Below are 26013 nucleotides of genomic sequence, written 5' to 3'. Positions count from 1 at the left end.
TTGCTGTGCGGTAGCAGAGTGAACGTTCTATGACTTGGGGGACTGAGTCTTTGACAATTTTTTGGGCCTATCACAGTGCCATCCGTTTTGTCACCAAAGCCCCATATACTACCCACCACTGCGACCTGTATGCTCTCGTTGGCTGGCCCTCGCTTCATATTCGTCGCCAAACCCACTGGCTCCAGGTCATCTATAAGTCTTTGCTAGGTAAAGCCCCGCCTTATCTCAGCTCACTGGTCACCATAGCAGCACCCACCCGTAGCATGCGCTCCGCAGGTATATTTCACTGGTCACCCCAAAGCCAATTCCTCCTTTGACCGCCTTTCCTTCCAGTTCTCTGCTGCCAATGACTGGAACAAATTGCAAAAATCACTTAAGTTGGAGACTCATATCTCCCTCACTAACTTGAAACACCAGATGTCAGAGCAGCTCACAGATCTCTGCACCTGTACATAGCCCATCCAATTACCTCATCCCCATACTGTTGTTTTGCTCCTTTGCACCCCAGTATCTCTACTTGCACATTCATCTTCTGCACATTTATCACTCCAGTGTTTAATTGCTAAATTGTAATTATTTAGCCTCTATGGCCTATTTATTGCCTTACCTCCCATATCTTACCTCATTTGCACACACTGTATATACTTTTTTCTATTGTGTTATTGACTGTATGTTTGTTTATTCCATGTGTAACTCTGTGTTGTTGTTTGTGTCGCACTGCTTTGCTTTATCTTGGCCAGGTCGCAGTTGTAAATGAGAACTTGTTCGCAATTAGTCTTCCTAGTTAAATAAAGGTGAAATAAATAAAAAAGAGCAGCTCCTTGCTTAAAGTCACTGTAAACTGGGGGAATTGTAACAGGAGAGATGTATTGGACTTAGCGATTGTATTGGTAATATAATATAACTGTTTGTTAATAATGATTGTTGGTTAATGAGAATAAAAGTCATTAATCCCTGAGATGAAAACCTTCAGCGCTTGTTTCAAAGACTCAGATAAGACCTTTTGCTGTACTGAAGTGCACTTTCAATCAGGACTTTAAAGTTACATTCCCAGTTACATTCTTTGTAGTCCAGAGGTACGGAAATGTGTTAATGTAAGCATATCTTGGTCACAGAGTTCCTGTCTTTGTTTAGTTCCTAAAAAAAAATGTAAACATTACTTTTCCCATCATACACCACGCTGTGAGCGAACAAGTCATCAATGCGCCTGCTCAGAGCACAGTTGGTGTGGGTGAAATATGGCTTCAGTGCTACTTCAAGCTTTGGAGCGCGCTGAGATAGCGAAGCTACCAAAAGCTGTTCAAAATAAACTAGAAAAGTTATTTTCTGATCTGCAATATGAAATAGATTCCTTCAAGTCACACCAGGAGCAATTTAGAGTCGACAGCGGTAAGTTATATCCGAATAAGTCATTGTAATGATGTGTACAATTCCGGCTCGCTAGCTAACGTTATCTAGGCTATGTAGCTAGCTAAAGACAGAATCACAGATAAATCTGTCTCATTGTTCTTTCACCGGATGTATACATTTGAAGCATCCGCTTGGCGGTTCCACTCACTACCAAATATGGTAGTGAGAGGAAGCCCTGTTGCCTGCAGTGGGAGAAGATGAGACGAGATGGATTTTGGCCGACATTGTGCAAATTTTCTCATTGATTAAACATTTCATCTCCATACAATGTTCTGTTCCTAGAACTATAATATGTTACGAACAGAGTGGATTAAGTTTAGTAGACTTTTCTCTTTGCCAAAGTGTTTTTTTTAATTGTGTTGTTTAGTAAGGGTGTAGTTACTGCAGACTTGCACTATAGAATAGGCGTTCCCTAACGGAAATATGTGCATGGGTGTTAGTACGCGCCAATAGGATCTCGCTAGCTCGTGTTTGGCTCCGCCCACCTCCAGGCCTGTTCGACCTACCGTGACAAATTTGTTCCCATTTCAAACGACGGGCAGTGGTCTATCTTGGTCTAGTTATAAAAAATTAAAAAAATTGGTATCACAGATCGAGCGATGAGGTTTAGTTATATAAATATTTGACAGTATATGTTAGTTGGCGCAGAACGTAGATGGCCTTTGCCGGCTGCATCGACAACTGTTTATCTCACAAGGCATAGTGATATGATAGGATGGATTAAAAAATCGTTAGGTAGCTAGGGTAGCTAGCCAACATTGTTAATCAGCCATGTCTAAGTTGTTTAGCTAGCTAGCTTACTGGCTGACGTTGGCAACGTGGTGGATGACTAGTTCGTTTGTTGAGAACTTCTCTATAGTCCCAGATAACTTTATTAAACTACTTTGATTTATCATTTCGCCTTCGGGACAAGAGCAGCAAAGTTAACATGTGTTGTCACTCTTGTAGAACAACAGTTCTTTGAGAAAGTGCAACGTCTTGAACAGAGTCAGGAACAGTTTGTGGCCCAGACTGAACAGCACCACAAACTCCGAGAGGAGTTCACCAAGATCGGTAAGTGGAACTTGCTCCTTGATCCACTCAAAGGCTCTTTACTTACCACTGCAGTACATGTACAGTATGTAAACCCTGGTATGTGATTCTTTGCTATTTACTGACCATGACCCAAGTTTGACCTTGGGTCAAGTACATCCCATCATTGGGGGATGACGATCCACCATTTTATGAAATTGCAATTTTTTTCTATAGATGAAGAACTCAAGAGTGTACTAGAAAAGAATAAAGAGTATGAAATCAACCAAGAGAAGTTGACATCTGAACAGGTGAGAGCCTCATGGTCTTGTCACCTCTTTAACACTTTGTGTAGGGCTAGGCGATATATAAAATTAACTAAATTTAAAAATCGTTTTTCCTGATATTCCAAATATCTATCACATGAATCAACTTGTATTTTTTGTTTTTATAAGTGTTTATCTCCACATGTTCTTATGTATTTTTGGTCAAGTCTCCTAAGCTCCTTCTGTGCTGTGTGCACCTTCCATTTACACCAGAGATCTGAATGTAATGACGAGATGCGCATGCCTCAGCCCTAACAATGGGTGTCGTTGTTAAGGCGGCATGCTTATATCCATAGAATAACTTTGGGCTTAATTTGGTGAGAGTGAAACCTCTGTTAGTCTCTTTCTCACTGTTCGCACACACCCTGACCAAGACCCTGCCACTCACAACAACAAAGATAAGAGAGAACTTCTTCCTCTCTGACAAACATTTTCAACTTGCTATTTGTGGTTTGGTACAACAGAATTAGTCATATTGACACCGAAACACATTGAGACATTATTTTACTGTAATAGAGAAGTTAAGCTTTCTAATGATACTCTTTGGAAATTAATTTTATTTTTCTGTCACGCATGGCATTGCGGCATTTCAACCAAAGACGACTAGCTGTCTAGTCTGTTTTTATAAACGTGAAATAAGCATAAAACATAATTTATATAAGGAATTGGCAACTTGTTCTCATTCTGAGAAATAAGGTAGGCCACTTGATTTCAATATCTAAACAAAGTGGACAGGCTAACATGCTGTTCAAACAGTTAGAGACGGACAGAAGGGTGTATTCATAACAATGAAACTTTTATGCCTTGTTAGCTAGCAAATGGATCCAAGTTGGCTAAACTTGAACTATAGAGATTAGCTGGCTACTCACTTGCACGTGGTCTTGTGCTTAGGGGATTGTTTATGAGACCTGTGTTAATTTTCTATGTTTGCTGCAAGAAGTTAGTCATTATTACTGAATGTGCATTATGCATGGTTCTGGTTACATTTGCAACAAAGGGTATTTTCGTAGACAGACTTGAAAGCCAGAAGAGTGATTTTTGCAAAGAAAAGGCAGGTTGGACTATTTTGATAAAATAATTAAATTATTAGTCGGTCTTGTGGTTGTGGAAGGCATATATGGGGCGGCAGGTAGCCTTGTGATTAGAGCGTTAGACCTGTAACCGAAAGGTTGCAAGATTGAATCCCCGAGCTGACAAGCTAAAAATCTGCCGTTCTGCCCCTGAACAAGGCAGTTAACCCACTGTTCCCCGGTAGGCCGTCACTGAAAATAAGAATTTGTTCTTAACTGACTTGCCAAGTTAAATAAAGGTAAAAAATATATATCTTTTTTATGTATAATTTCAAAAGCCCTGAATTCATTAGATTATTTCTGACTGTTTGAAATGCAGTGTTTGACCTTCAATTTTACAACAAAGCTTATTTAGAGAACATTAAAGCAATTTATACTTTTTAGGCCATATCACCCAGCCTTAGGTTCGTGTTGACACCTTTTTTGGGCTTGACATTGACTTAAACATCTTTATTCTAGGCCCAGCTCTGTAAAGCCAAAAATGAACTGGAGGCAGAGAAGCGGGAGCTTGTGCGTACATTGGAGAGGAGATCCCAGGAAGTGGACTATCTGAGTGGTATGGATGAATCTATGTGGAGAGATGCAAACACACAGACACACACTTGATCTAATGTCTATTGGATTTATTTTCTCATCAGAGGACCTGCAGCGCCTCAATGACAAAGTGGCGGAAGTCAATGCCTCAAAGATGGGGCTGCAGCTCAAGTTGGACGAGCTTGAATCCTCAGAGGTCAACATCAAGGTGAGCCTATTTGAACGCTCTGTAGCTCGTGGCCACTTGAATAGGACCCACCTCTCAAGGAAGGTATTGAAATGATTTGATACATGTATATATCATGTGTAATCCATGCTGTTGTGCCGGTTCCCTCAGTACCGTGAGAAGCATATGGAGCAGGAAAAGGAGCTGTTGCGAGGCCAGACAGCCTGGCTGAACGAAGAGCTCAAGGCTAAAAGTGAGGAGCTGCTGGCTCTTTCACGCCAGAAGGGCAACCAGATCCTGGAGCTGAAGTGCAGCTTGGAGAACAAAGAGGATGAGGTAAAAACATGAAAGTTTAAAATATCTTTTTTTATAGCTGTACATTCTGGTTATCATATTAATCTATTGAGAATGGAGTCATTCACATATCAAAAACAAACTATTACATGACTGGCTTCTCCCCCAGTACTCTGTCAACATTATAGTTGTCTGTTGTTTTTTGTTGTTGTTGTAGTTGAACAGAGTCCAGGACCAAGTGACCAGTTTGAAGACTTCAAATGAAAGCCTTCAGAAGCAGGCTGAAGACATAATCAACAAACTGAAAGAGGATAAGGAGCAGCAGGCTAGCATGGAGGAGAAGTTTAGAAACGAGCTGAATGCCAACATAAAGCTCTCCAACTTGTACAAGGTATGTAGAACAAGTCTTGGATTTGTTTTGGATTCTAATGGATAGTCCATAGCTCCCTAATAATGGCGGACGTCATTGCTACCTTGATGTTTATTTTGTAAGTAAGCTTTTGGGGAAATTCTTTGTTAACGGGTGCATGCAACATTTTTGTGGTGGATAATGTGAAGCATTGAATAAGTAAGTGCATTGTTCCTTTCCCAACACTGGCCAACAACACTTTACCTTGTCTTCCCAGGGAGCTGCTGCAGACTCTGAGTCCAAGAGTGAGGAATTGAGTGGGGCTGTAGAGGAGCTGCACAAGCTGCTGAAAGATGCTGGAGAGGGTGAGCGAGAGATCACACGGACACCATCTCAATGCAAAACCTTCAGACATGGGCACTTGGTTTGCTTGTCACAAGTAGGCTACCATTATCGTCTCCTTTCCTCTGTACAGCGAACAAGGCCCTGGAGGTGAGGTTGCAGGAGATGGATGACTGTCAGGACAAGGAGGCTGCTGAGCTGAAGGAGAGGATCATCAGTTTGGAAAAAGAACTGGAGAATGCCAACGAACTGCTGTCCGACACTAAGCTCAGAGGTCAGGCCTTAAACACAATATCTTGCCTGATTCTACTGAACAGTTGACTAGACTGTGAAATTGCTTTATTTTGGACGATGTCTCTCAGGATTAACCTCTTTACCAGCAAGTTTGATGTTATTTGAATGAGCATTCGATGGCTAATATAAACTGTCCACTGACTGATTTGTGTTAGGTTGATGTGGCTTCTTTGGTCACGCTATGGAGACCTCAGTTTGAGATGGAGGATAAACTTTGACCCTGTGCATGGTTGTGTGTATCCAGGCTCTGCCGGTGCAGCCTCAGTGCTGTCAGAGGAAACGATTACCACTATGTCCCCAACCGCAGTCGCCGTGGCCAAGATAGTCAAACCTGGCATGAAGCTGACGGAGGTAACGCCACAGTTGTACTGCTTTGGTGACAGAGGACTCTTCTATGTTACACATTTTCATGTCACATATTTACTAAACATTTACAGAATTCATCTGCAGAGATTTACTTTGCAAAGAAAACGGTTATATTAAAACACATTACGCTCATAGTACCAATGTTTGAGGGTGGGACTGTATAACTGTTTGAGCGACCTCTTCTCTCCAGTTGTACACAGCGTATGTGGAGACCCAGGAGGCACTGCAGCTGGAGCGTGTGGAGAACAAGCGGGTGAATAAGTACTTGGATGACATAGTGCAGGAGGTGGAGGCTAAGGGTCCCATCCTCAAACGCCAGAGGGATGAGCATGAGCGCATGCAGAAATCTGTGGCCAGCCTTTCATCCAAGCTGGAACAGGCAGTTAAGGTGTGTGGGTGTTAGTTTGTGCATTTTATTATTGCCATACAGAGGACCAAGAGACCTTTGTTAGTCAAACATCTGAGGATATGTAAGGATGATTAGAAACCAATCCAGTGAACTCATGATAAATGCAATGGCTTGGGATGGTTCTGAACTGCACTAAACTGTATCATGCAGAATGTCTAGGGTAAGTGAAAATAATGTATTTGAGTTGGTATTGGTGAACTGCAATGTATTTTAGTTAGTTTTTGTCACATGCACTAGTACAGTGAAATGCCTTTTCTTGCTTGCTGTTTCAAAATCAATAAAAAATAAATAAAGTAGTACGAAAAATAATAACATGAGAAAGTAATTAAAATACAGTGCCTGTCAGAAGTTTGGACACCTACTCATTCAAGGGTTTATTTTTAGTATTTTCTACATTGTAGAATAATGGTGAAGAAATCAACTATGAAATAACACATGGAATCATGTAGTAACCAAAAAAGTGTGGAATCATCAGACCAAAGGACAGATTTGCACCAGTCCATTGCTCGTGTTTCTTGACCCAAGCTATTCTATTCTTCTTATTGGTATCCTTTAGTAGTTCGAATCCAGGCTGTATCACAACTGGCCGTGATTGGGAGTCCCATAGGGCGGTGCACAATTGGCCCAGCGTCATCCAGGTTTGGCCAGTGTAGGCCATCATTGTGAATAAGAATTTGTTCTTAACTGACTTGCCTAGTTAAAAAAGAAAGTAGTAGTTTCTTTGCAGCATTTAGACCATGAAGGCCTCATTCACACAGTCTCTTCTGAACAGTTGAGGTGTCTGTTACTGGAACTCTGTGAAGCATTTATTTGGGCTGCAATTTCTGAGGCTGGTAACTCTAAATAACTTACCCTCTTCAGCAAAGGTAACTCTGGGTCTTCCTTTCCTCTTGTGGTCCGTCCTCATGAGAGCCAATTTCATCATAGCACTTGATGGTTTTTGGGACTGCACTTGAAACATTCAGTTCTTCATTTTCTGTATTGACTTAATGCCTTAAAGTACTGATGGACTGTCATTTTCCTTTGCTTAGTACCTCATGAAGCTGGTTGAGAGATTGCCTTGTTGACAGCTTTGCACACTTTTGGCAAAGGGTAGCTACTTTGTTGAAATATATAAAGTAATATACACTTTTTTTTGGTTACTACGTAATTCCATATGTTATTTCATAGTTTTGATGTATTCACTATTATTCTGCAATGTAGAAAATATTCAACATTTAAAGAAAAAGCCTTTAATGAGTAGGTGTGTCCAACCTTTTGACTGGTACTGTATATAAAGGGTCTGTTCCAGGGTTACTGCCAATACCACATTTACAATGTGCAGGGAAACTGGAGTGATAGAGGTACATACCGTTGTAGAAAATATTAAAAATAAAGAAAGCCTTGAATGAGTAGGTGTGTCCAAACTTTTGACTGGTACTGTACAGTTGAAGTTGGAAGTTTACATACACTTAGGTTGGAGTCATTAAAACTCGTTTTTCAACCATTCCACAAATTTCTTGTTATCAAACTATAGTTTTGGCAAGTCGTTTAGCACATCTACTTTGCATGACACAAGTAATTTTTCCAACAATTGTTTACAGATTATATCACTTATAACTCACTGTATCACAATTCCAGTGGGTCAGAAGTTTGCATACACAAAGTTGACTGCCTTTAAACAGCTTGGAAAATTCATTAGATTCTTTAGGCTTTAGAAGTTTCTGATAGACTAATTGATATCATTTGAGTCAATTGGAGGTGTACCTGTGGATGTATTTCAAGGCCTACCTTCAAACTCAGTGCCTCTTTGCTTGACATCATGGGAAAATCTGGTTCATCCTTGGGAGCAATTTCCAAATGCCTGAAGGTACTACGTTCATCTGTACAAACAATAGTACGCAAGTGTAAACACCATGGGACCACACAGCCGTCATACCGCTCAGAAATGAGACGCGTTCTGTCTCCTAGAGATCAACCTACTTTGGTGCGAAAAGTGCAAATCAATCCCAGAACAACAGCAAAGGACCTTGTGAAGATGCTGGATGAAACGGGAACAAAAGTATCTATATCCACAGTAAAACGAGTCCTATATCGACATAACCTGAAAGGCAGCTCAGCACTGCTCCAAAACCGCCATAAAAAGCCAGACTAAGGTTTGCAACTGCACATGGGGACAAAGATTGTACTTTTTGGAGAAATGTCCTCTGGTCTGATGAAACAAAAATGGAACTGTTTGGCCATAATGACCATCGTTATGTTTGGAGGGAAAAGGGTGAGGCTTGCAAGCTGAAGTACACCATCCCAACCGTAAAGCACGGGGGTGGCAGCATCATGTTGTGGGGGTGCTTTGGTGCAGAAGGGACTGGTGCACTTCACAAAATATATGGCATCATGAGGAAGGGGAAATTGTGGATATATTGAAGCAACATCTCAAAACATCAGTCAGGAAGTTGAAGCTTGGTCGCAAATGGGTCTTCCAAATGGACAATGACCCCAAGCATACTTCCAAAGTTGTGGCAAAAGGGCTTAAGGACAACAAAGTAAAGTTATTGGAGTGGCCATCACAAAGCCCTGACCTCAATCCTATAGAAAATATGTAAGCAGAACTGAAAAAGTGTGTGCGAGCAAGGAGGCCTACAAACCTGACTCAGTTACACTGGCTCTGTCAGGAGGAATGGGCCAAAATTCACCCAACTTATTGTGGGAAGCTTGTGGAAGGCTACCAGAAACGTTTGACCCAAGTTAAACAATTTAAAGGCAATGCTACCCAATACTAATTGAGTGTATGTAAACTTCTGACCCACTGGGAATGTGATGAAAGAAATAAAAGCTGAAATAAATCATTTTCTCTACTATTGTTCTGACATTTCACATTCTTAAAATAAAGTGGTGATCCTAACTGACCTAAGACAGGGAATTGTTACTAGGATTAAATGTCAGGAATTGTGAAACTGAGTTTAAATGTATTTGGCAAAGGTGTATGTAAACTTCCGACTTCAACTGTGTATATATAGGGGTAAGGTGACTAGGCATTGGGATATATGATTAACAGAGTAGCAGCAGCGTATATGATTGTGTGTGTGCATGAGCAAATCAAGTGGGTGTAGAATATGCATAGACAGTGCAATAATGGAATGGTCAATGCAGATTGTGTGTGGGTGGACATTTTGTTAGCTATTTAGTAGTCTTATGGCTTGGGATAGAAGCTGTTCAGGAGCCTGTTGGTGTCAGACTTGATGCTCTGATACCGCTTCCCTTGGTTGGTATTCGTGAACTGCACTGCACTTGCGTATGATGTGCACTTATAGTGTGGCAGAAACCATTCAGTGGACTTATAACTAGTTACTGTGTTTAAGGAGGTGCACCGTTTGCAGAAGGTGACTGACGAGGCCAACAAGCGCTCTTCTGTCCTGGAGAGAGACAACCAGAGGTCTGATGTGCAGCTTGCAGACATGGGGCAGCAGGTAGGGCCCAAACAGACTATCCTGTCTTATAACCTCGCAAACCTCACTATTGTCATAGAATTAGGTGTGGAAAATCAATCAAAATCAACAATGTCGATCATAAAGTGATGGTTTTAAGAATACAGGTTTGGGACAACTTTTTCACCCCCTACCCCACCAGATCCGTGTCCTACTCATTGAGCTGGAGGAGGCGCGTGGTAACCACATAGCCCACGACGAGGAGGTGAGCTCTGCTGACATCAGCAGCACGTCGGAGGTCATCACGCAGCACCTGGTGACGTTCCGTGGCGTGGAGGAGCTCCAGCAGCAGAACCAGCGCCTCCTGGTGGCCCTCCGAGAGCTCAGCGACGCACAGGAGAGGGAGGAGGAAGAGACCACTGGCACCAAGTGTGATATACTTAATTGTCCATATTCTTTGCAGATCATTTATGTTTTGCTTTCAACCCAAGCCCCCAAGATAAGTGTCCGACTATCCTTTTTTCCATCCAGAAACGACTAGATACTATATACTTTTGTGGATCTGACATTGTTGGATGGGCATAAGCAATATGGTAGTAGCTCCTGCTCTACCTTCCCCTTTGGTTCCCCTGTGTCAGTAAAATATTTGTCAGTGGATAAATAAAGGTCATTCCAAACCACCCCCAGGTGCAGTGAGCTGGAGCGCAGTCTGGAGAAGGCCCAGACAGAGCTGGAGGCTTTGCGAGAGCAGCGGGGCCACCAGATGCAGCTGGCTGAGTCCATCGTTAGGCAGAGAGACATGTACCGAGTGCTGCTGGCTCAGGCCACCGGAGTGAGCTTCCCTCAGCAAGGTCGGGTTCAGATTAATTCACATATTTCCTTCTTCAGGGCCTGATGAGGCTAGTGTAGCTGAAATGTATATTTGGGTGCATGAATAAAGTACTGGAGCAGCATATACCGTGTGCAGGCTTTTGGTTCTTTAAGAAGTAATTTTTGTCCCAGTCCCAGTGGAAACTTTGGGATGTGTATATATTAATTACGTACTGACCTCTTGTCTCAGGTGCAGCAGCTGCTGAGGAGTTCTCTAGCACCCCCCGCCGCTCCCCAGCCGCCACCCCCACCACACCCACTGGAATCATTACTATGGCAACAGAGTCAACCGAGGTGGTAGAGGCCAAGGCAGCCCTCCGACAGGTGTGCCCCCACAATCCTCTGCGCTGTGTTTTACACGTTTTCTTAGTTAGTCACTAGAGGGCAGTATACACCTACTAACTACAGGAATTCTGTGGCAGTCTACCATTTAACATTGAGAGCCGAACTCTGCATATCAGTGTACATGTATATACAGAATTGCTTGATACATCAAACATCTGTCCTTTTTGTTTCACCAAACCGCCATGTTATGATAGATCACAAACAATATCTTTCAATTAGTTTTATACAAAATGGTTGCATTACTCTTATCTAGAGGAACATCTTGTTTGGTGTGTTTTAGTTGCAGGAAGTGTTCTCTTCCTATAAGAGGGAGAGGTCTGAGAGTGACAAGGCCCTGATGGAGCAGAGTGAGAAGCTACAGGAGCAGGTGTCTGACCAGAGAATCCAGAATGCCAAGATATCCACCCAACTGGAGTTTACCTCCAAGAGGTAAGAGAATTGCACATCACTTTCAGGCCACTATTCAACACAATGGCACATGATTAGGGTTAAATTCCCTGGTTTTTCAGAAATCCTTGGAATTTGTGGGTAAGTTACTGGAAATTTGCAACCCTTTCAGAAGAAAGTGTTTTGGACATTTTGTCTTTCTCTGTGGGAACATGAAGTTATTTCAGATTTTTTGCAAAGTTCGCTTGATAACTTACTGAATCTGCCTGGTGACGTACCCCCCCCAGGTATGAGATGCTTCAGGATAATGTGAAGGGCTACAGGAAGGAGATTGCCTCTCTGATGGAGAAGGGACAGAAGATGGCTGCTGCAGCCCAGAAGAGTGAGCAGACTGTTCACACCATGACCCAGGACCTGAGGGTTGCCCAGGAGAAACTAAACATGGCAGAGGTGTGTGTGTACCTCATGTTTGTGTGTCCCAAATATTTTGTTCATTGTTTTAGAAAAAAATACAATACCTAGTCTCACTCTCGTAATGTGTGTTAGTGGTTTGGGCCATCTTTCTATACATGTATTACATCTAGTTTCTAAGCCATAGTTGAGCTGAGTGTTTTCCTCCTCCAGGGTCGTGCTGAGAGCCTCAGGAAGGAGAGGGAGATGCTGAAGCTAGTGGAGTCCAGACTGACCCAGGAGAAGGAGACCATGCAGACCCAACAACGAGTACAGAACATGCTGCTCACCAACCTCAAGACCATAGAGGTACACACAGACACACACACCAATCTCAAAACAATTGATACATCTCACACTAACCACTCATAAAATGGTTGAGGCACTGTTCTCTGCGTTCGTGTCATGTTTGAACTTTTCTCCCTGTGTGCTCATCCAGGCCACGTTGGAGCGCTCCGAGACAGACACCAGGCAGCGTCTGAATGCTCAGATAGAGAAGCAGGAGAGGGAGATAGGCCAGCTGCATAAGAGACTGGAGCACGAGGTGGAGCAACGTCACCTGCTGAGCAGAAACCAAGATGTAAGTCCAACCAACAATCATCCCAAGTCCAACTACAACCCCCCCCACTTGGATTCTATATCTACCTGGATTCTATTCCTCTTTCTCCTTTAATATAACACTTATACTGTTTTCCCCCAAGAGACTTGTTTCAAAAAGACAGAACTCAAAGCATTTGTTACATGCATACATACATGCATGCATACATGCATACATACATACATACATACATACATACATACATACATACATACATACATACATACATAAAATCAACCCTTCCTCGCCTTTCCCCATCCAGTTGCAGCTAATGGATGCCAAGAGGCAGCTGGAGACCCAGACGGCCCTGCTCCAGAAGACCAGGGATCAGCTTAGTGCTGCCCAGCTGGAGGTGAGCTCTCTCAGGCTGCAGCAGGGCAGTGGAGAGGGTGGTCGTCTGTCCCTGAGCTCCCCGCCCACTCCCATGGGCATCAGAGGTAAGAGTACATACAATGTACAGAATCGCATCAGGTTCACTGCCTTCTGAGACATCATAGAATGTTCTGGAACCACTCATAGAAGTTCTTGTAGCCTGAATGTTGGAATGGCTCGAATGTGGATAATACTCAGTTGGCGTTTTCTTCAATACAGCCACTTACACAATTACTATTTTAAGAGTGTTTAAATCCCAGTTTGCTGTCCTGTCTTTAAATAGCCTCTGATAGTTTTCAAATTTCCCAGCTAAATGTCAGACTTGCAGTCATGTCAGAAGCTAGCAGATTCATCACTTATCAACAACAGCTGCACATTCCAAATAAACATCACGTTTTGAAGTTAACTTTCCTTTCTTTGTCTAACACTGTCATGAATCTATGAAATAAGTAGGGATGCCCGATATATCGGTGAACATATCAGAATCGGACGATATTTGCTAAAAATGCCAACATCGGTATCGGCCCGATGTCTAGTTTAACGCAGATGTGAAAAACCGATGTCAAAGCTGACGTGCATACCTATATAACGTAGGTACATGACGTAATGGTGCCATGTAGAATTTTGCGCTACACGTGCAACACAGCATTCCCAACCTAGTCCACAATGTCTGCTGTGTGGATCGAGCAGTCAACAAGTCGAGCAGTCATTTGAAAGAGTAAGAACATTTCGGTGAGACAACTCAATGCGAAATCCATTTAACGCCAAGGTAATGGAATTCATTGCCCTTGACAATCAACTGTTCTCTGTCGTGGGTAATGTTGGCTTTTGGGACAGTAATAGCTTCACTGCTATTAGCGTCACAACATACTATGGAATGCTGTTTGGGTCTTTTGCGTGTCAAAGATGCACGCAAATAACACTTTGATTTTCGTTTGACCCGTCAAATAACAGTTCTATTATAGAATGTTGTGTGTTCTGAAATTGCACATGCAAGCCAAGCCCCACCACTACCATCAGTAGCACTGTCAAAGCTGTACAAAAAAGTCTGCAAACACCGGCTACGAACGATGTGTTTAGAATACCACGTTGGTAATAAAGTATTATTTGTTTGACTGCTACTTCTGGGCTGGCTAGCTTTAGCTTGGTACCTAGCTAACACCAGTACAACCAGCCTGAAAAACAATGACCAGTTGAAACTGCAGTCATTTTCGTTATTCTTAGCAATGATTTAGGAATCCTTGTAAGTATTAGCTAGGTAGCCACTTGTTGTTCACCTATTGAAATTTAACTTTGGTTCATGAAAATAAATAGCTAGCCAGCTACTTAACCCTGTTGCCCAAAACTAACATTATAAGCAGCTTAATTTGGCTAGTGAGGCTCGACCAGACCAGGTTATGTGTTGTGAAGCTAGCCACAATAAGGATTAGGCACAATAGTGGAATTTGCTGTTTACCTTCAAAATAAAAGTACCTCTTTGAAAGGGATGCAGAAGGTTACAATTGGTGGAATCATGCCATATTTAGACTAGGTAATGTTAAACAAGGTTGGAATGTGAAGCAATGGAATATCAGTCTACTCGGTGACACCCAAAGAACACAACTGTGAAGAGTTGACGCAAATATGAGCATTGTAGCTCTTATCGCATGACTGTGAAGTCACCTCCCCAGTCAGCCTATTGTGTGTATTGACATTCATATTGCACTGTACAGCTTTACCTAAGGATTGGGGATCAATGAAATGGGGTATCAGTCTACTCAATACCCAATATATTTTTTCCCAACGTCCTCCTCAGAGTTATCAGACTCCAAAACATCCACATAGTATTGTTTTTCCTCAGGAATAGTGTTCAATAGACAGGTTGACAATAAATGTGGCTCAATTTACAGTTGTTTCAAAGTCCCGCAATAAGAGCTACGATGCTAATGTTCTGTGTGGCACTGAGTAGACTGGTACCCCATGGCATTGATCCACAATCCATAGGTAAGGCTGTACAGTGAAATAAGTGTGTGTGTATATATATTTACCTTTATTTAACTAGGCATGTCAGTTAAGAACAAATTCTTACTTTCAATGACGGCCTAGGAACAGTGGGTTAACTGCCTTGCTCAGGGGCAGAACTACATATTTTTACCTCGTCAGCTCGGGGATTCGATCTTGCAACCTTTCGGTTACTAGTCCAACGCTCTAACCACTAGGCTACCTGCTGCCCCCAATGCAATTCTAAAGTATGATTTACATTTACATTTTAGTCATTTAGCAGACGCTCTTATCCAGAGCGACTTACAGTAGTGAATACATACATTTCATTCATTTCATTTTTTATTTTTTTTTGTACTGGCCCCCCGTGGGAATCGAACCCACAACCCTGGCGTTGCACACACCATGCTGGCGTAGCAAACACCATGCTCTACCAACTGAGCCACAGGGAACTATGATTTCAACAGATTTTTGTCAAATTGTCTTTTGTTGATTTTATATAACATTCCAACCTCGTTTAGCATGATCTATTCAATTATGGCATAATTCTACTATTTGTATTCATTTGCATCGCTGTCAATGACATACTTTGATTTTGAAGGCTAACTGCAAAGTCCCCTGTTGTGGCCAATCCCTATTGTGGCTAGCTTCACATAGATGAGTCGGACCACCATTAGTCAAATAAGAACTGTCTTATAAATTAGGGTTATTGTAGATGACACCTAGCTATATAGTTAGCTAGCTAACGGATTGTCGTTTTTGGGGAAGAACATTGTTTGCATCCATGAGCTAGCTAGCTTTTTTTTAAGACCAGCACTGTAGGTGCGTGAGACAACTTTACCAGCATCATAGCATACATATCGATAAATCGTTGTGACTTTTGAAATACGAGTGATTCTGTAATAACTACATAAAATTAATGAATGCGTTAAATTGTGACGGATATTCAGGTCCTGATTAGTCAACAAGCTCTTTTTTTGACATGCAAAGACCCAAACGGCGTTCCATAGAAATCCTGGTTGACAATGAAACGACTGAACAACGAAACGACAAGTAAGTGAAAGAAATAGGTTTTGATTATGTTTTACTGGTAATGGGAACATGCGTACATGACAACAAAATTACGTTTTGGTCTGTGTGTGTAACCTTTTATTTAACTAGGCAAGTCAGTTAAGAACAAATTCTTATTTACAATGACGGCCTACCCCGGTCAAACCCGGACGACGCTGGGCCAATTGTGCGCCGTCTTATGGGCCTCCCAATCACGGTCGGATGTGATACAGCCTGGATTCGAACCAGGGACTGTAGTGACGCCTCTTGCACTGAGATGCAGTGCCTTGGACCGCTGCCTGTGAGTGTAAACTATTTAACTGTACTAGAATGATTTTAAAAGGCAGCTAAAATTAAATATTGCTTATCGGGTTTTTTGCCAAGGAAAGTATCGAGTGTCGACCAAAAATGTAATTTCGATGCATCACTACAAATAAGTTGTGGGTCAGAGTGCAGTTGTTATTTAGTTTCATAGCAGAAACGTTATTTAGTTTCATAGCAGAAACGTTTGTTAGCATGTTTACTTATTAACCTCTCTTGGGTATGTGGGATGTGACCGTCCCACCTGCGGGACACACTCCCAACAGCCAGTGAAATAGCAGGGCGGCAAATTCAAAACGACCAAAATCTCATAATTCAAATTTCTCAAACATACGACTATTTTACACCATTTTAAAGATACACTTCTCCTTAATGCAACCACATTGTCCGATTTCAAAAAGGCTTTACAGCGAAAGCAAAACATTAGATTATGTTAGGACACCACCGAAACAAGAAAAGCCACACAGCCATTTTCCTAGCATGGAGAGGCGTCACAAAAACCAGAAATACAGCTAAAATTAAGCGCTAACCTGTGACGATCTTCATCAGATGACACTCATAGGACATCATGTTACACAATACATGTATGTTTTGTTCAATCAAGTTCACATTTGTATCCAAAAACAGCATTTTACATTGGCGCATGATGTTCAGAAAATGTTTGCCTCCCAAAACTTCCAGTGAATGTGCACATTCATTTACAGAAATACTCATCATAAACGTTAACAAAATATATAATTATTTAAAGAATTATAGATATACTACTTCTTAATGCAACCGCTGTGTCAGATTTCAAAATAACTTTACGGAGAAAGCACATTGTTCAATATTCTGAGTACAGAACTCAGCCATCAATGCAAGCTATACAGTTACCCGCCAAGTTCTGGCATCAACAAAACTCTAAATTGGTGTGTTAAATCTTTCTTTACCTTTGCTGATCCTCAGCGGAATGCATTCGCAGGACTCCCACTTCCACAAGAAATGTTCATTTGTTCGATAAAGTCCAAATACCTCCGTTTTGTTGGCGCGTCCAGAACACTATTCCAAAGGCACAAGGCGGGGGCGCAAATCAATAGACGAAAAGCTCAAAAGTTCCATTACCATTTGTAGAAACATGTCAAACGATGTTTACAATCAATCCTTAGGGTGCTTTTAACATAAATAATCAATAAAAAAAAAAATGCTAGCCATGCGTGGACGCGCATGAAGTAACTACATGACCTCAGACAGTCCACTGCTTGAACCAGCTGTTATTCCCTCAAAATTCACCATAGAAGCCTCAAACAACTTTCTAACAACTGTTGACATCTAGTGGAAGACTTAGGAATTGCAAAATGACCCCTAAGTCACTGTAGTTTGGAAAGGGAATTAATTTTAAAAAACTACAGCCTCAGATTTTCAACTTCCTGGTTGGATTTTTCTCAGGTTTTTGCCTGCCATATGCGTTCTGTTATACTCACAGACATCATTCAAACAGTTTTAGAAACTTCAGAGTGTTTTCTATCCAAATCTACTAATAATATGCATATTCTAGTTTCTGGGCCCGAGTAGTAGGCAGTTTAATTTGGGTACGTTTTTCATCCGGCTGTGAAAATACTGCCCCCCCCCTACCCAAGAGAGGTTAAAGCTGTGGGATGTGTCCTAGTTTTCCATGTAGCTACAGCTCAGTGTCTACAGCTATGCTTTCATTAGTTTGTCTTATGACATTTTATAGGAAATGTAGTAAAACAGGCTAAATAAAACCCTGAAACAGTCCTGGAGGGTGTGTTCTGGAGCATGCACCATTCGCGGCGTTATGGAGGTTTTATTAGGGTTCTCGTTCTATGCTGCCCATGCTAGCTGTGCTCTCAGTCTGTGGCACTTAACTCTTTCTCGCCTTTCCTCACCTCATCTTCTCATCTTTCCCCCTCACCTCTTAACCTCTCTAGGGCAGGTGGCACCAAATCGTGGCGCGATTTTCAAATACCTTAAAAATGCTATTACTTCAATTTCTCAAACATATGACTATTTTACAGCTATTTAAAGACAAGACTCTCGTTAATCTAACCACACTGTCCGATTTCAAAAAGGCTTTACAACGAAAGCAAAACATTAGATTATGTCAGCAGAGTACCCAGCCAGAAATAATCAGACACCCATTTTTCAAGCTAGCATATAATGTCACAAAAACCCAGAAGACAGCTAAATGCAGCACTAACCTTTGATGATCTTCATCAGATGACACACCTAGGACATTATGTTATACAATACATGCATGTTTTGTTCAATCAAGTTCATATTTAGATCAAAAACCAGCTTTTTACATTAGCATGTGACGTTCAGAACTAGCATACCCCCCGCAAACTTCAGATGAATTTACTAACAATTTACTAAATTACTCACGATAAACGTTCACAAAAAGCATAACAATTATTTTAAGAATTATAGATACAGAACTCCTCTATGCACTCGATATGTCCGATTTTAAAATAGCTTTTCGGTTAAAGCACATTTTGCAATATTCTAAGTAGATAGCCCGGCATCACAGGGCTAGCTATTTAGACACCCACCAAGTTTAGCCTTCACCAAAGTCAGATTTACTATTAGAAAAGTTTGATTACCTTTCCTGTTCTTCATCAGAATGCACTCCCAGGACTTCTACTTCAATAACAAATGTAGGTTTGGTCCAAAATAATCCATAGTTATGTTCCAACAGCGACGTTTTGTTCATGCGTTCAAGACACTATCCCAATGGTAAATAACGGTCATGCGCACGGCGCATTTCGTGACAAAAGATTTCTAAATATTTCATTACCGTACTTCGAAGCATGTCAACCGCTGTTTAAAATCAATTTACGCCTTTTTTCTCGTAAAAAAAGCGATAATATTCCGACCGGGAATCTGCAATTAGGTAAACAGCCGAAAGAAAATACAGCACGGGGTCGAATCGGGCACGCGCCTAATTCCTTTGTCTTCTTATCGGCTGTTTACCTTCTTATCGATTGTGTTTCAGCCTGAGGCTGCCTCGTCATCGTTCAACTTTTTCCCGGGTTCTGAGAGCCTATGGAAGCCGTAGGAAGTGTCACGTTACAGCTAAGATCCCCACTCTTCAATAAACAGAGACAAGAAGAACGACTCCTTGTCAGACAGGCCACTTCCTGCATGAAACTTTCTCATGTTTTGGCCTGCCATAGGAGTTCTGTTATACTCAGACACCATTGAAACAGTTTTAGAAACTTTAGGGTGTTTTCTATCCAAAGCCAATAATTATATGCATATTCTAGTTCTTGGGCAGGAGTAGTAACCAGATTAAATCGGGTACGTTTTTTATCCGGCCGTGTAAATACTGCCCCCTAGCCCTAACAGGTTAACTCCCCACCCCTCAAGGTCTCCAGGTTTCAGAAGGGGACTCTGAGGATCTGCATGGCCGCCTGAAGCAGGCAGAGACACGGGCAGAGGAGCTGATACAGCAGCTGAGGACAGCCACCTCCAGCATGGAGCTGTACAGAGCCATGGCCCAGAGCCTAGAGGAGTCCCTGGACAAGGAGATGCAGGTCAGGACTCCACCCTGGCCCCTAAGTCCTTAGTAGGATACTACCCTGGCCCCTAAGCCCTTAGTAGGATACTCATGGATACCATTGTACTGTATGCTAGCGTACCAGTAGACTTCCAGTCATTGCGCTAATGCTTGTTAGTATTGGCTCACGAAACTACGTTTAACTTCTTCATACTGTATGCAGAGATATATAAAAATGACTAAGTAAAAAAAAAAAAACACCATGACCTTCCAACTTGAGTCCTCATGCCCTTATCATAAACGGTACAGTCCTAAATCCCTCTGGCACTCTCTCTAGGTGACAGAGCAGGCTCGGTCTGCCATCGAGGAGCGTGTGAAGGAATCCCAGGAGCAGCACCGTCAGTTGGAGAAAAAGCTCCTGGAGGCAGAGAAGGAGAAGCAGGGCCTGCAGGAGGAGAAGATGAAAGCCCTGGCCTCTGTGGAGCAGCAGGTATGATGCAGAGAGGACCATTGCTAAACATCTATTCCCTTACAGTGCTTTAGTATGACTATTAAGGGAACATTTCCACACTATATAGCTAAAATGGTAGGTGATGCATTCTGTATTATTTAACCACATCCAGTGCGCACATAGGTGCTGGGTTCACACAATGCAGGGGTCCCCATTGTTGCACACATTTAATTTCTAAATTCCTGCTTTCCTTATCCCTGTGTGTGTCAGGTGGCTGAGCTGAGGAGGAGTCTGAGCAGTGTTCAGGCGGACCACCAGGAGGCTCTACAGATGGCGGTGGTGGCAGCAGCCCAGGAACAGCAGGCCATGCTGGACAGCCAGGAGCAGGTGAGAGGGAGAAGTGGGCCGTGGCTAATTGGCCCTTGTTGCAGTGGTGTCCCTACTTTTCATATGGCATATCTCACAAAGCTATTTGCTACCTTGTTTTCCGCATGCTTGCTATAGAGCATTACCTAGCTTGATTGTCGCTAACCATGTAAACTGTGATACTGGTTCATACATCCATATCAACTACATTATATATTGCTTTCCAGCTAGAAGGTCAGCTAAAGCTTGTCTATAATGCTGGTCTTCTCCCCCCTCCCAGGCCAAGCTGGCGTCGGAGGCACAGGATAAGTATGAGCGTGAGATGATGCTCCACGCTGCAGATGTGGAGGCCCTCCAGGCAGCCAAGGCCCAGGCCCTGCAGGCAGCCACGCTCAGACAGCAGCTGGAGGAGAGGGCCCAGAGAGCCTCTGCTCAGCTGCTGGAGGCCAGAGTCTCCTGGGAGGAACAGGAGAGGATCCTCAAGGTATGTGTTTGCAGTTGATTGACTGCAGTCAAAGGAGATGCTTATATTATGAATAATAGATATGGTGTTGGTGGCAAATGGTTAGAAGTGTAGATGGTGATAGTGTAAAATATATTTTTATACTTGTTGGATGCTAGCTAGTGATTGTAAACTGCCACTCACTTTTGCAAGGGTTGTACAGTTTACATAGTTGGTGTACACCACAAGGCTGTAATGTTTATGAACTCTCTGTCAGGAGGAGATGTCTAAGGTGGTGTCTCGTTCTGAAGAGCTGCAGAGGCAGAACAGCCTCCTCCATGAACAGATTCAGACCATGAGCTGCAAGATGGCCACCACCCTGCAGCGCCAGGCCAACGAGAGCCCTCTGAACATCTCCCTCACGGAGGAAGGCAAGTCTCAGGACCAGGTCCTTGAGATACTCAGGTAATGGTCCCCCCCCCCATTTTAAATCCAATTTCACACAATCACTTCACTCCTACAACACCCTTTTTTCTCATCATCCTCTGTCCCCTCCCTGTCACACTGCAGGTTTGTGCGCCGAGAGAAGGAGATAGCGGAGTCTCGATTCGAGGTGGCCCAAGGAGAGAGTCTTCGCCATAGGCTGAGAGTGGAGCACCTGGAGAGAGAGCTGAGAGAACTACAGGAGAGCCTTAGTGCTGAGAGAGAGCGAATGCAGGTGAGCTGGACACTATGGACAGCCAATGATTTATGGCTTCATAGGGTAGTTTCCTGGACCCAGGTTAAGCCTTTTCCGAGACTAAAATGCCCGTTCAATGGAGAGTGGAAAAACAGATTTTGTTCATAAATGAAGAGGGTGTGGGAAGAGAGAGCAGTTTAAGATGATAATATCTCAGTGCTGCTTATGATCTTTAACCCCTGACCCCAGGTGACAGCTAAGACCCTGGCTAAGCACGATGAGCTGATGAAGAAGACTGAGACCATGAGTGTCTTGATGGAGACCAACAAGATGCTGAGGGAGGAGAAGGAGAGGATGGAGCATGAGCTCCAGCAGACACAGGCTAAAGTAAGACGGCGGGTTTACTTTCTCAGTGTCAAGGCACCAACCTTTGGTTATGATAACAAAATCCTATCTTAAGTCATTTTTCTCTGGAAACCTGTGAATTTGGTCCCTGTTTTTTTGGGGTGGGAGCCTGTTTTAGGCAAGAGGCCAAATCTATATATATTTTTTTTTTTGGGATTGAGATTTTCTTCATATCTCTCTCCCTGTCTGTCAGGTGCGTAAGCTGGAGTCGGACATAATGCCCATGCAGGAGTCCAACGCTGAACTGAGTGAGAAGAGTGGCATGCTGCAAGCAGAGAAGAGGATTCTGGAAGAGGACATCAAACGCTGGAAGGCCAGAACACAGGTTAGTGTTATTCCTTACACAATTTGTCCCAATCGTATTATAACATACCCATGAGATATTACTCAACGACAGAAAACAAATACCCCCACCCCAAATAAAACATTAAAAACATTCTCAAAGTACAATTCCTTGTGACTCAGTTTGTCTAAGGTCCGAAAGCCTGTTAACCTGTTTGGGGTAGGGGGCAGTATTGAGAATTTTGGAAAAAATATGTTCCCATTTTTAACTGCCTCCTACACCAACTCAGAAGCTAGAATATGCATATTATTGTTCAGGTTTGGATAGAAAACACTCTGAATTTTCTAAAACTGTTTGAATGGTGTCTGTGAGTATAACAGAACTCCTATGGCAGGCAAAAACCTGACAAGGTTTCAAGCAGGAAGTACCCTGTCTGACAAGGAGTCGTGCGTCTTGCATCTTTTTATTGAAAAGTAAGGATCTTAGCTGTAACGTGACAATTCCCAGGGCTCCAATAGGCTCTCAGAGCCAGCGAAATAACTGAAGGTTTACGAGGGAGCCTCAGGTTGAAACAGATTATCGCCTTTTGTAAGTGGATGCTCAGAGGACCTTTGAATGATGCGCGTGCATGAGTCGCTTCTGAGGAGAAATTTTATTCGGCTGTTTAGGCTCAATGCATACTCCCGGTCGGAATATTATCACTAATCTACGACATAAATGGCATAAAAATTGGTTTTAAACAGCGGTTGACATGCTTCGAAGTACGGTAATGGAATATTTAGACATTTTTGACACGCCAATGCGCCATGCGCGAGACCGGGAAGAAGCATTCTAGAACTCACGAACAAAACGTCGCTGTTTGGATATAACGATGGATTATTTGGGACCAAACCTACATTTGTTATTGAAGTAGAAGTCCTGGCAGTGTATTCTGATGAAGAACAAGCAAGGTAAGAACATTTTTCTTATAGGAAATGTGATTTTGGTGGATGCTGACCTGGGTGGGTATCTAAATAGCTAGCCCTGTAATGCCGGGCTATGTACTTAGATTATTGCAAAATGTGCTTCATCCGAAAAGCTATTTTAAAATCGGACATATCGAGTGCATAGAGGAGTAATGTATCTATAATTCTTAAAATAATTGTTATGCTTTTTGTGAACGTTTATCGTGAGTAATTTAGCAAACTGTTAGTAAATTCAACGGAAGTTTGCCGGGGGTTATGCGTTTTCTGAACGTCACATGCTAATGCAAAAAGCTGTTTTTTGATATAAATATGAACTTGATTGAACAGACATGCATGTATTGTATAACACAATGTCCTAGGTGTGTCATCTGATGAAGATCATCAAAGGTTAGTGCTGCATTTAGCTGTGGTTTGGGTTTATGTGACATGATATGCTAGCTTGAAAAATGGCTGTCTGATTTTTTCTGGCTGGGCACTCTGCTGACATAATCTAATGTTTTGCTTTCGTTGTAAAGCCTTTTTGAAATCGGACAGTGGGGTTAGATTAACGAGATTCTTGTCTTTAAATAGCTGTAAAATAGTCATATGTTTGAGAAATTGAAGTAATAGTATTTCTAACGATTCAAAAATCGCGCCACTGGAATTTCAGTAGCTGTTACGTAGGTGGGACGAAATCGTCCCACATACCCCAGACAGGTTAATTGACTTTGGATTTGAATCGTAATGTGTTCTGTTTAACTCCTGTGTGCCCCTATAGCACCTGGTGAGCCAGCAGAAGGACACAGACCCAGAGGAGTACAAGCGTCTCCACTCTGAGAAGGAGGCTCACCTCAAACGCATCCAGCAGCTCACTGAGGAGACGGGCAGACTCAAGGCTGAGGTGGCCAGGTGAGAGTTAGCCTAGTCTGTAATACAAACAGAATATATAGCCTGGAATCCAAAACTGAATACCGCTCAGTTTGACTTTTCTGTTATTACATGGTAGCAAGGAAGCTGAATTACAAAATAGGCTCCTCATTGAAAAGCACCATGCTACACAATGAAATGGCAAGCAACGCAAGACATAAAAAGTGAGAATCTGCTGGTTGTACTATAAAAAGTATTTTGGGATGTTTTATATTAACGTATGATCTCCCTGTAGGAGTGGCGGCTCGGTGACGTCCCTGCAGAGCCAGGTGCAGATGCTGCGTGAGGGTCTGGGGAAGGTGACCTCTGACAGGGATGCTCTGAAGAGGAGTGTGGAGGCCAAGAACCTGGACATGCAGGAGAAGTTCCGCACCATCACTCAGGTCAAGAAGATCGGACGCCGCTACAAGACACAGTATGAGGAGCTCAAGGTGGAGCACGACAAGGTCAGTTGTTGAAACACCTGGTACCTGTTCTGGTTTTGTACAGGGCAAAGTTTAAAAAAAAAATGTATTGATTTGTAACTAAGCTGTTTCATGAAACCCAGCCTTGAATTCACTCAGACTCCCAAGATTCAAGAACAAGATTCATCTCAATTGTTTTCTCATGAATCTAATAATACCCTTACTCATGTTGCCACTGAATAACAAATGTGCTGGTCTAGGTGGGATCAAGTTGAACACTCAATGTCTAACCTGATGTCCTTGATTTAAATAGACATTCCCAGTGTGTGAATTCTGCCGTAATTAATTCAGTGTTGGACTGATCTCCTCTCCAGATGGTGTTGGAGGCAGCATCCACCCCAGCCCAGGAGCAGGAGGCCCAGCAGGCCTCAGCCCAGGAGCTCCAGGGTCTGAGGGACTCCCTGGGACAGGCTGAGACCCGGACCAAAGACCTGGAGGGACAGCTGGACAACCTCAACAAGGTCAGAGCAGTGTTTCCCCTATACTTTTTTTCTCAGGCAACATCCAGGATAACTTTCACCAAAATTGTAAATGCCTATTGGGCAGAGGGTTAAGAGAAACACTGGCTCAGAAAGGGTGGTAAAGGTACCTGGTTATATAAAACCATATTCCCAACACAAACCATGGTGTGTTCCTCTCAGGTGGTAGGTGAGCGTGAGGCGGAGGTGCGCGGGTCGCAGGAGCAGGCCTCCAGGCTGCAGACAGAGCTGACCAGGCTGAGACAGGAGCTGCAGGAGAAGGCCTCCCAGGAGGACACCCTCAGACAGCAGATGGCTGAGAAGGAGGAGAAGACCAGGAAGGCCTTTGTCGGGGCCAAGCAGAGGATCAACCAGCTTATGGGTAAGAGGCCAGGCCAGACAAACCTGACTGTGGTGCAAGCTTGAGTGTGGCTGAGGTTTGCATCGAGGTATACAGTTGCGGCCAAATATTTTGCCACCCTTGCACTTTTCTTAAATGATTCCATTTTTCTTCTAAAATAAGTTGAAATTAAAAACACTTTTGGTCTCCACACCTTGTTATTGGATCTTCAGCATTGCATAACAAATTTTATTTTTGTGAAATGAAGTTTAGAATTTGTATTTAGTCCATGCCAGTTGTCTTTATTTTTTTAAGTAATTGGCACCCTGGAGCTAGTACTTGGTTGCAAAGATTACTGCAGGCAAGATTACTGCAGACAAATGACCCTGCTGCACCTTTCCACTAGCAAT

The 26013-nt window shown here is 42.7% G+C and overlaps 1 protein-coding gene across 8 annotated transcripts in view; it reads left to right on the top strand.

The window, feature by feature from the left end:
- The first annotated feature begins 1181 nt into the window (after nt 1-1181).
- LOC115158548 (nucleoprotein TPR) overlaps nt 1182-26013 on the top strand; it is a 40457-nt gene continuing 15625 nt past the window's right edge. For 6 of the 8 annotated variants that reach the window (XM_029707643.1, XM_029707637.1, XM_029707642.1 and 3 more), the window contains exons 1-32: nt 1183-1389; nt 2359-2463; nt 2659-2732; nt 4277-4373; nt 4456-4559; nt 4689-4853; nt 5029-5202; nt 5438-5525; nt 5636-5776; nt 6041-6147; nt 6353-6550; nt 9910-10017; nt 10178-10404; nt 10663-10826; nt 11036-11169; nt 11471-11619; nt 11865-12027; nt 12202-12336; nt 12467-12607; nt 12888-13062; nt 19715-19881; nt 20182-20334; nt 20566-20682; nt 20942-21145; nt 21381-21568; nt 21674-21821; nt 22032-22169; nt 22381-22512; nt 24193-24323; nt 24577-24787; nt 25120-25266; nt 25447-25645. In XM_029707643.1, the coding sequence (XP_029563503.1) occupies nt 1239-1389; nt 2359-2463; nt 2659-2732; nt 4277-4373; nt 4456-4559; nt 4689-4853; nt 5029-5202; nt 5438-5525; nt 5636-5776; nt 6041-6147; nt 6353-6550; nt 9910-10017; nt 10178-10404; nt 10663-10826; nt 11036-11169; nt 11471-11619; nt 11865-12027; nt 12202-12336; nt 12467-12607; nt 12888-13062; nt 19715-19881; nt 20182-20334; nt 20566-20682; nt 20942-21145; nt 21381-21568; nt 21674-21821; nt 22032-22169; nt 22381-22512; nt 24193-24323; nt 24577-24787; nt 25120-25266; nt 25447-25645 (4735 nt within the window). In that variant the 5' untranslated portion in view covers nt 1183-1238. Of the gene's footprint in view, nt 1390-2358; nt 2464-2658; nt 2733-4276; nt 4374-4455; nt 4560-4688; nt 4854-5028; nt 5203-5437; nt 5526-5635; nt 5777-6040; nt 6148-6352; nt 6551-9909; nt 10018-10177; nt 10405-10662; nt 10827-11035; nt 11170-11470; nt 11620-11864; nt 12028-12201; nt 12337-12466; nt 12608-12887; nt 13063-19714; nt 19882-20181; nt 20335-20565; nt 20683-20941; nt 21146-21380; nt 21569-21673; nt 21822-22031; nt 22170-22380; nt 22513-24192; nt 24324-24576; nt 24788-25119; nt 25267-25446; nt 25646-26013 lie in introns of all 8 variants that reach the window. The other 2 variants (XM_029707641.1, XM_029707638.1) reach the window with 1 other exon arrangement.

Source organism: Salmo trutta, chromosome 22 (assembly GCF_901001165.1).
Source record: "Salmo trutta chromosome 22, fSalTru1.1, whole genome shotgun sequence".
NCBI lineage: Eukaryota > Metazoa > Chordata > Actinopteri > Salmoniformes > Salmonidae > Salmo > Salmo trutta.
This window is presented reverse-complemented; position numbering and strand designations above follow the sequence as displayed.